This window comes from Carassius auratus, chromosome 3 (assembly GCF_003368295.1).
Source record: "Carassius auratus strain Wakin chromosome 3, ASM336829v1, whole genome shotgun sequence".
Classification (NCBI taxonomy): Eukaryota; Metazoa; Chordata; class Actinopteri; order Cypriniformes; family Cyprinidae; genus Carassius; species Carassius auratus.
In genome coordinates, this window is record NC_039245.1 from 20538903 (window position 1) to 20548690 (window position 9788).

Sequence of the window (9788 nt, forward strand, 5' to 3'; positions counted from 1 at the left end):
TATATTTATTAAAAATAACATCATTATCAATTTGCCACTTCTATAAATCAATTACTTAAAAAAAAAAAAAAAAAAAAAAAAATCACAGATCCCTTTACTCTTACTCTAATATATGTATCATGATACACTAATGATTAATTATTACTTAATACAAAATCATATTTAATAATAGAAAACAAAATAACTCCACATGATGTTTCTCTCTCTGTGCCATTTAGTGCTTTCAGACAATGATGTGTGTCGTTAATAATTTATTTTGCATGGCTGCATAATGTAATGCCGAAATACACAATAATATGTTTTCAATTTCAAAAAGTAAATTAAAATAAATCATGATCGTTTTCTAAAGTATGTTTTCATGGGTGTTAATCGCTTCATTTTTGTTGGAAGAAAAAACATCTGTCACACTGTGATAAAGGCTGAAAGTGAAAGCAGCGAAGACGTACTGGTATTGAATGCGAGAACACAGAAACAACAATCAATCAATCAATCACCTTTATTTATATAGTGCTTTAAACAAAATACATTGCGCCAAAGCACTGAACAACATTCATTTGGAAAACAGTGTCTCAATAATGCAAAATGATAGTTAAAGGCAGTTCATCTGCACAACATCAACACGCACACACGCACGCACACGCACACACACACGCACACACACACACACACACACACCTTGTACTCTCTGATGTTCGCTCTGCTCGGCGCCCCTGTGGATTGAAAAACGCGCTGAATCCATGCAGACTCAGATCAGGGGAGGAGCCGGAACTTGATGCAGCTTGCCACCGTCTCAAATGAGTTTTTAAAGGGGACTGAAGCGATCACTAATTAATTAATCAAATAATTTTTTAGGGGGGCTGGGCATAAGTTTAGGGGGGCTGAACTAGCTGCAAGATTACGTAGGTCATACTAAATCTTTGTAGAGTGGCACTTTCCGTCACAGAAGCTTTTACTGAAATAGAGTCCATGTCAGAACTATTTTCTGCCCTCAGGGCATTATGCAAACAGAAACAAGTCTTGATCTTCAAACTCACTGCAGCTTATCTGTGCCGTTTAACGAAATCAACAAAACTGTAGGGAATATCTTGTAATAAACTTTAAAAACCTCACTTTTAAATTTTTCTTTAATCTGACGAAACCGTTTGAGAACGATATGCAAATCTAAGTTAACGCTGAGGGAACTGCCAATCAAATTCACCAATATAATTTATGCATTTGGGAGAGGATTTTCTCTAAGGCTAATACATTAAAGTTTTACACTTTGTGTGCTCCCGATCCTGTGGACTGAAGAGGTGGACGGGGTAAGTGAAGCGTTGACTGCCCTCTTCTGGCGAATTATTTTGGTGAACTTTTTTAGTAAACTTAGCTCAACCAACATTACATGTTGCTTAGAAGTCTAAATCGCATGTGCTTGAAGTCTAAAACGGCATTGTTAGCATGGGACAGCAACTGGCAAATCTAGTTCTGATAACCTGGTTGTCAATCTAATCTTATCCGGCCCAAGAGAAGGGTGGATCATTAATTAAACAATACACACATATGACATCGGATAGTTTCTAAGTTGTTTATTCATTATCATCAAGTGCGGTCAATAAATACAAAAGCCTGAAATATTAGTTACATAACAAAAACCCTGCATTTCGTTTGGTAAATGACAAGTCAAGTTCTCAAGAGGCAAGATATTTAGAAACCTCTGGCCACTTTGACCACATTCATGACGCAAAGATACTTCCATAGTCCTGTTATTGGCAAAAACAAATATAAAATCTCATGTTGAAGTGTTAGTAGAAGAATCTAATAGGAAAAAAAACATTCAATCAAGTACATTAAGCTTTCTAGATTTTGAGTGCTATGTTGAAGTCTAAAAATGTACCTTTCATCTATTTTGCTTCAAACAAAATAATGCTTGTATTTAACATCAGTACTGCCCAGTATTGCTACACAAATACACAAACAACTAGTAGCACAATATTTACACAGAACGAGCAGGCACTGACACTGATATGTCACAGCATAGATTTCTTTCATGGTAACATTTTGTCATTGTTGGCCACACAGTGGAGTTGTTCATTCTTTAATTACTAAAATGTTTTATAAAATAACTAAAGACATAATTTTAACATCCAGTGGATCTTTCTTTTCTTTTAAATCTGGTATTTCAAATCTTAAACAAAATTGCCAGTATTTCTGATCAAGAGGTGGAGTATCCTCTGAATGTTTTTTTTTTCACTGAACTGGGATACCATTAAAAAACATCCTGTTTAAAGGAAAAAGGAGTTAAAGGAAAAACTGTTAATGATACAGGCAACAGGAACAGAATATGTCTTGATCTCGGTGCACGTTATGACTGACTGTACAGGAGCCTGTTAGTCATCCATGCCAATATTACGGAACAGGTAAGACATGGATTCTCCGTTGTGGATGCGGCGGATGGCTTCGGACAGGATCATGCTGATATCCACCGTCTTGATCTTGGGACACTGGAGTTTTTGGATCTCGTGTGGAATGGTGTTGGTGACAACCACCTGTATAGAAAGACATCAAAAAATCAGTACTCATGGAAAAAAACTCATAATTCTGAACCTCGAATTAAAAAGAAGGGTTGATGACCTCATCTATGGCGGACTCCTCTATTAGATGAGGGGCATCTGACGAGAGGATTCCGTGTGTGGCCATGACAAAGATCTTGTAAGCGCCTCTTTCCTTCAGTGTTTCGGCTGCTGCTAGGAAACTGTCAACATCGTCAATGATGTCATCCTTAAAAAAAAAAAAAAATATTATTAGAAGAGGGGTGATTTTAAAATAGCAAAAAGTTTTTTTTTTTTTGTGGAAAAAAATAAAAAAAAATGTATAGTTGGCAACATCTCTTTTTCATTTAGTTTAAGATGAAGCACTAAAATGAACTGAAATGTAACAACCTACAAAAAAACTAATAAAAACGGATAAAACAACATTACAAAGAACGAAAATAGAACGCAAAAATTAAATATATTTCAAAAGTATTGACAAATAATATTCTAGTACATCAGTGGTACTAAAATAACACAGGCCTGAAGACATTCAAATCATCCTGAACTCACCACTATGATGGCAATTCGTCCACCTACATCTCCGACCACAGTAATTGGGGGTTTTTCTTTGGGAATAAGCACTGTACAAGAAAAATAAATAGGATAACAGGGAATAGGATGGAAAACAATCAATCAGACTCAATCAGCTCTCTAAAATGAGATTCTCACATGGTATCTCTAGGCTTGGATGGATGGCGCCAATGTTTTTGACAGTGGGAGGGGAGTGGCGTCCATCCACCAGGTCAGATTCAGCGTCCTGGGCTTCACCGTGGATCACAGCGATACCCAGCCGCAACCTTTCAGCAAACGACTGGGCCCTGTGAAAGTAACGATAAAGAGTGGACTTTCAGTGTTTTTTGCCACGTGGCTGTTTTGACACCCACAACCCCACATAAATCTGGTTGCACAATCAAAATTTGAGAACTAACACCAACTAGACCATTAGCGAGAGCATCTGACAAAAAGGTTATGCTGTTGCATTCTGCAGAAAACATTACTCTAAATCCTGTTAGTCAGAGGAAAAAGCAGTTCCAAGTAATCAGTGGTTCTCAATTGTTGCAAAGCCCACCTCTGTCCAAGACAATATTCAAAAGTCTTCATATCTATTATTTGGGAACACTTAACACTAAGGTTTAATTTGTTAACAGTAGTTAACTAAATTAATTAGCATAAACTAAGAATGAAAAATACTTTGAAAGCATTAATTAGTCTTAGTTAGATGTTGATTCCAAAATTTACTAATATGTGATTCAAATCAAATATTATATCTATTAATGTTACTGAATGGTTGAAAAATAAGTATTCACCTGAAATTGATCATTTATAAATCTGAATACATGTTTTATTTGCATTACATTAAAAAATGTATTATAAAATAATCTAACTGCATCAACCTACACTAATGAAAACAACACATTTACACTGTTAACACAGACAAGTACAATCAGTTTACATCAGGATAGTACGCTGTCACCATCAGGGCAACACTCGGTGTCTACATTAAGGCCACTGCAGTTTTAGTGTCATACTTTTGTTCAAACCCACAGAAGAAAAAACATGCTCTGCCGGAACAAGAATACCGATAACTATCTGATTACTGCAATTCTCATGAAGCTTTTAGGAGAATATTTTCCTGCGGGATGCATGACTGAAAAAGAACCAAATACAGTGGGTGTAGAAAGAATCGCCCCCACTTTTTAAAATAATCAGATTTTGTTGCTTTGTTAACTGAAATGAAGACGGACACAGATCTTACTTTCTCCAGCTGTATTTACTCTTTTCTTCTTTTCTATACCCACTGTATACCAGTAAGAACTGAAATATTGACATTTAGAAGCATCTGAAAGCACACATCATGAACTCTAGCCAACTAACCCATGCATACAGAGATTTCTGTGTGGGATTTGGATAACAGGTAAAATTGTAAAGGTAATTTAACATTTTACTCTAAATACAGAATGGACACTTGACTAGGCGATCATTCTAGTTCTTGTTAGCTTAGCACCTATTCTTTTTTGTTTTAGTCAACACAGCTAAACTACTGACATGACATGGCGAAGTAAGATCTGAGTTCACCTTTTGGCTGATGCTGGAGATTTGGCCACAATTACAGCATTTCTGTAGTCAGGAATCTGTATGCAGGAAAAACAATTATTAATGAATTAAAAAATATATATGGACACGTTATTTAAAAATCTTAAAAGAGCACATACACTTAAATAACACACACTCACAGTTCATCACTAACTAATGCAGATGCCCTTCCATCAGAGCGAGAGAAAGTGATCATGAATACAAAATTAATGCATAATCTTGAGTGGAGGAATTTATGCAGAGAAATATCAGTCAAATCTAGTTTCTCTCCTGCTTTCTATTTTTATTAACAAACCTAACTGGTGACATTCACAGAGTGAATCACTGACTGTCTCATAGTTCAACCTGACAGCTTTGAGAAGACGAACAGGAAGAAAACGGTCTACAGGAAATCCTGATCTAATGCAAATGAGATCCACACATGCAATAGACCTACTTCTTCCTGGATGTACTGCAGCAGGAATGGTGAGGCCCGCAGGTTGTCCACCGGAATGTTGAAGAAACCCTGGATTTCCTTTTGATGCAAATCCATAGTAATGAGATGAGTCAGACCTGCTCAAAGCCACAATGAACAGAACCAACAGACAAAACAAACCAGTTGGAGGACTATAACTGGACAATAGCCTTATAAACCTAAAATGCAGGGACGATTAAGTATCGGATGGACTCGAATTTACCTGCTTTACACATCATTGAGGCAAGTAGTTTAGAGACGATGGAGCCTCTCTTCCTCATTTTACACTGTTTGCTGTAGGGGAAATAGGGAATGACGCCAATGATGTTTCGGGCACAGGACGTCCTGCAGGCATACACCATTATGAGCAGCTCCATGATGGTGGTATTAACATCCCTGCAGATGAAGGAGGAAGAACAGTGTTAAAGACTTAAACCCTAACTTGCATACATGGAGATTTGCGCATTTAACATCGGTATCAATGTCAAACTGAGGGTTAATTTGCCCTATTTGCATAATTCTGCATAATGGCTGCTAGGGATTTGAGCTATCAAGCAAAGCAGGTCTCTAGAAGCAAAAAAGATGACTTTGGAAGTAAAATTAAACCCCCACCAAAAATTATAATTATGGCTCCAATGTCACTCAAACACAGTTTCCCATTTAGTCAATTTTACTTTACAACTAGACTTTTTTGTTTGTTTATAAAAATATTTTTAGAATTCCACTATTCCTTTATTTATAGAACACTGTTATTAATATTAACGGAATTCTGCTGTGAACAAAAAAATATAAATTACATTGTTACTGTTTTTTTTTTTTTTGGCTTATTCACGAATTGAAGAGCTTTTACACCACAAGAAGAATTTATTACTTGTGACGTTCCAAATGTTTTCTAGTACAACACTTACTTTCTTCAGATGAACATAAAGAATGATTTAAAAAAACAAATCCAACTCTATGAGCCCACATAATGCAAATCTAAGGGATGGCCAAAGTTAATGCTTTTAAAGACCTCACAAAATGAACAAATCAGTAATCCATATGACCCAGCTGATGAATCAAATACTTTTGAAGTGAAATGAAAGGTGTGTGTAAGAAAAATACTAATATTTTCAACGTTTTACTAAGTGGTTGCTTTCGGCTGTCATATGAGTTCATGATTGAACGTATGGGCTAGCCTTGTGTTCTCTTTGTGTGCTGTTAAAGCATTAACTTTGAGGGACCATTACACTTGCAGTATATGGACTTATTTTTCTAAAAATCTTTATTTGTGTTTATTTGTAGAAAGAGAGTCATATATATATATGGAATGGTTTGAGGGAGAGTAAACAATGAAAGAATTTTCTTTTTGAAATAGAGGATCCCGTTAAGGTTTCTTACTTGGATACAGTTTGGATGATGAAAACATCCTTGCTGCGCACAGATTCTTCGATTTGGACCCGTGTTTCTGTGGGAAAAGAAATGTTACTTTCATTGTTTCTTTGGTCCGCTGTAAACATTTCACTTTACAAAACAGACTGGCTATTGAAAAGCTAGCACAAGGACGTAACATTGCATGGAAAGCTGGGAGAATCGTCTGCATGTGGGAGTGCAAGCGTATCTCCATTTCAGTATACACGAGCATGACCCAAAACAAAGACTGTCAGTTTAATTAGTCAACAGTAGCTCAGATCGCCGATCTGTTTTGTCTGCTCTCTCCAGCGTGGCATGTCAAGAATGAACAACCACTACAGCAGAGGTCACATACATTGCTGGTGAAGATAAAAAAAAAAAAGAAATACACAGATATTTAATGGAAAGTAGAAAAGAAAACAGGCCTTCACCTCTGTTGGCTTCTTGATAGACCTGCACCTTTCCAAGCTCCACACCCAACCGCCTGAACAAGAACAGAAGTTCAAGGCAATATGATGCAGTATATAACAGGTTAAAAACAACAGAAATCTTTCGTGTTTGACACACAAGTTACAAGACGTAAATCGGTTGTCCCAAATTATATTTCACCACACAATATAAAGACAAAAATAAGAAATGTGATTTACATTAAATATTTTTTTTATTAAAAATAACCTTGCTTTCATTTAATTTAGTTCCTTTAAGTCATATCAGCTTTAAAAACAAGGCGATTTGCATGACAAGAAAGTCAAGTCTGTTAAAAACTTCATAATTTAAAATGGTAGTAGTGTACTTGCACTTACTTGATTTGTTGTTAACTAGCACTCAAAAGAATACAGTTGTTCTAGCTCAGATTTTGCTCAGTTGGACAATGAATGTCTTTCCACTCTGTCCTAACTACCCAATATAACTGGCCTGTTATACTGGAGCTCCAGGGGACACTTACTCGGCTATCCTCTTCCCCAGCTCTCTGCTGGAGGGGTGGGAGTTGGCCGTGAAGATGACCAGGCCTCCTTTGGCGGCACTCATGTCCTGTGGTTTGGTGTCTACCTCTAGGGACTCGGGCAGTGGCTCCCTGGGCGCCCAGGCACTGCTGAGCCCTTCCTATCAACAGGACCACAGGCACAATTAGTTTCACACCAGACACTTCCTACAAGAACAAAGGGAAGATGGCATGTTTACACGCATGAATTAACCCAGACTCGATGAGAAACAGACTGGCACGGATGACTAACTGCTGACACACATCTGTCTGCAACAGCAGTTAAGCAGCTTCCGAGTCTGCGCGCGCGTGAGTCACGATTCGTGACTGGTGCGCGTAACCGGTCTGTCACGACAGAACACGATGAATCAATAACTCGCGATCCACCGCACACTGAGGACTCACAGAAAACACGACTGAGGTTACACTGTCCCGTGAATGGCTAAATGTATGGACAAACACAATTATTACGCTAAAATGTTTACCCATTGCATTTGTATCGCTGCTAAGCTAACAAGACATTTGTTGCCATTAAAAATGAAAGATTAATACACCTACATTCATGTCAACGCAAGATCATTTATGTTGTGGGTTTGATTTCGTAAACTAAGAATTTTGTCGATTCTCACCAGTTTGATCTTTTATTCGATCTCTTCGCGTGGTTTACTGTATCAGAAGCTAAAATGTGAACTGTGCTACCCTATAATACCCAACATGGCCGCCAGACGCACCACTTTTCAAAATAAAAGTCACGTTTTTATTAATTGTAAAACATTACAAACTGACATGAGCGTTGTTGGTCTGGTATGGATATGTAGCTACATAATATCTCTGCCTGTTGGCCTGTATTTTCTTTTACTGTCTATGGTATTTTCTGGTAGTGAAAGTGAAAGTGAAAGTGAAGTGACATTCAGCCAAGTATGGTGACCCATACTCAGAATTTGTGCTCTGCATTTAACCCATCCGAAATGCACACACACAGAGCAGTGAACACACACACTGTGAGCACACACCCGGAGCAGTGGGCAGCCATTTATGCTGCGGCGCCCGGGGAGCAGTTGGGGGTTCGATGCCTTGCTCAAGGGCACCTAAGTCGTGGTATTGAAGGTGGAGAGAGAACTGTACATGCACTCCCCCCACCCACAATTCCGTCCAGCCCGAGACAATGAACAATGAACTGCTGATGCATTGAACGAATGAGTCACATTTTCTGAAAAAGAAGTACACTTTACCATACTTTTGAAAGGGGTACTATTTACAGACATAATATATTTAAAAAATAATTTAGTTAAGTTCGAAATGAATGCATTGTTTTCGTACACTGAACTGCACGTTAATTGCAATTTGATGAAACTGTTGAGTTTAAATCTATATTAAATGCAATTGATTCAAGTATATCTTTGTGTAATATTTAACCTCATAATTAGCTACTTCAATTGTCTTTGAAATCTGGTTACATTTTTTTTATTTTATTCTATTACGATATATTTTTTGGACGAATTAAATTTTCATGTATTTGTAATAAAATATTTTTTTAATGAAGTGTTCTCTCTCTCTCTCTCTCTCTCTCTCTCTCTCTATATATATAATGTAGTTTACAGTACAACTTTTGAAACTTCAAACATTATTATAAAGCCCACGTTTTAGAAGCATACGTGTGTGTTAGGAAACATAGTCACTTAAGTGGATTTATTTATTTACTTACTGTAGCGAATTACTTTTCCTTTATATTATTCCCTGTGAGAAAATGCAGTCATTCTACCGATGCAGCGAATCAAAGCTGAGGATATGCCACATGTTTTGAATGAGTGAGCCAGACACCAACACCTTGATCACAGACATCCATCAGCAGTCATCTAAAGGCTAGTCTCACGCCCCGGAGTCCCTGACCGCTGATGAGGTCTGGCTACACAAGACTAGATTGCATTTTCCTCTCACGCACTCCTGCTTTTTAATGACAGAACTGCAACTCTGTACTACCATCTAGTGCCAGATTGCAATACATGTCCATTGTTCAACTGATTTATGATGCTGAACTGAAAGACTATGCAACTTCTGCTTCTTTACCCATATTGAGAAGTTTCCTCTATATGTTGAGAATTTAAATAACTGTGAATTAAGGTATACTCATGAGAAACCTGCAAGGAATGGGAAATGAAACCAATGATTGTTAAAGGGGGGGTGAAATGCTATTTCATGCATACTGAGTTTTTTACACTGTTAAAGAGTTGGATTCCCATGCTAAACATGGACAAAGTTTCAAAAATTAAGTTGTACATTTGAAGCAGTATTTTTG

General features: G+C 37.3%; 1 protein-coding gene across 5 annotated transcripts; it reads right to left on the reverse strand.

Moving 5' to 3' along the window:
• Positions 1-1550: 1550 nt before the first annotated feature.
• Positions 1551-9334, reverse strand: LOC113050292 (phosphoribosyl pyrophosphate synthase-associated protein 2). Of its 5 annotated transcripts, none has more exons than XM_026213142.1 (11): positions 9198-9334; positions 7457-7614; positions 6942-6994; positions 6499-6565; positions 5342-5514; positions 5101-5216; positions 4647-4702; positions 3240-3388; positions 3081-3151; positions 2611-2757; positions 1551-2525 (listed from the first exon to the last, which is right to left on the reverse strand). In XM_026213142.1, the coding sequence occupies exons 2-11, from the start codon at positions 7537-7539 to the stop codon at positions 2367-2369; spliced, it is 1074 nt and encodes a 357-aa protein (XP_026068927.1). In that variant the 5' UTR covers positions 7540-7614; positions 9198-9334; the 3' UTR covers positions 1551-2366. The 5 variants fall into 5 exon arrangements, with proteins under 5 accessions (XP_026068927.1, XP_026068907.1, XP_026068916.1 ...); XM_026213122.1 differs by lacking the exon at positions 9198-9334 and adding an exon at positions 8122-8244; XM_026213131.1 differs by lacking the exon at positions 9198-9334 and adding an exon at positions 8122-8203 and having other exon boundaries at positions 7457-7660.
• Between the last annotated feature and the right edge of the window lie 454 nt (positions 9335-9788).

What these genes read in the sequence shown, in the direction of transcription:
- LOC113050292 (XM_026213112.1), bottom strand. An exon ending in CTGGGGAAGAGGATAGCCGA is followed by an intron (nt 6,995 to 7,456) that starts GTAAGTGTCCCC and finishes GTTCTTGTTCAG; the next exon opens with GCGGTTGGGTGTGGAGCTTG. An exon ending in CTATCAAGAAGCCAACAGAG is followed by an intron (nt 6,566 to 6,941) that starts GTGAAGGCCTGT and finishes CTTTTCCCACAG; the next exon opens with AAACACGGGTCCAAATCGAA.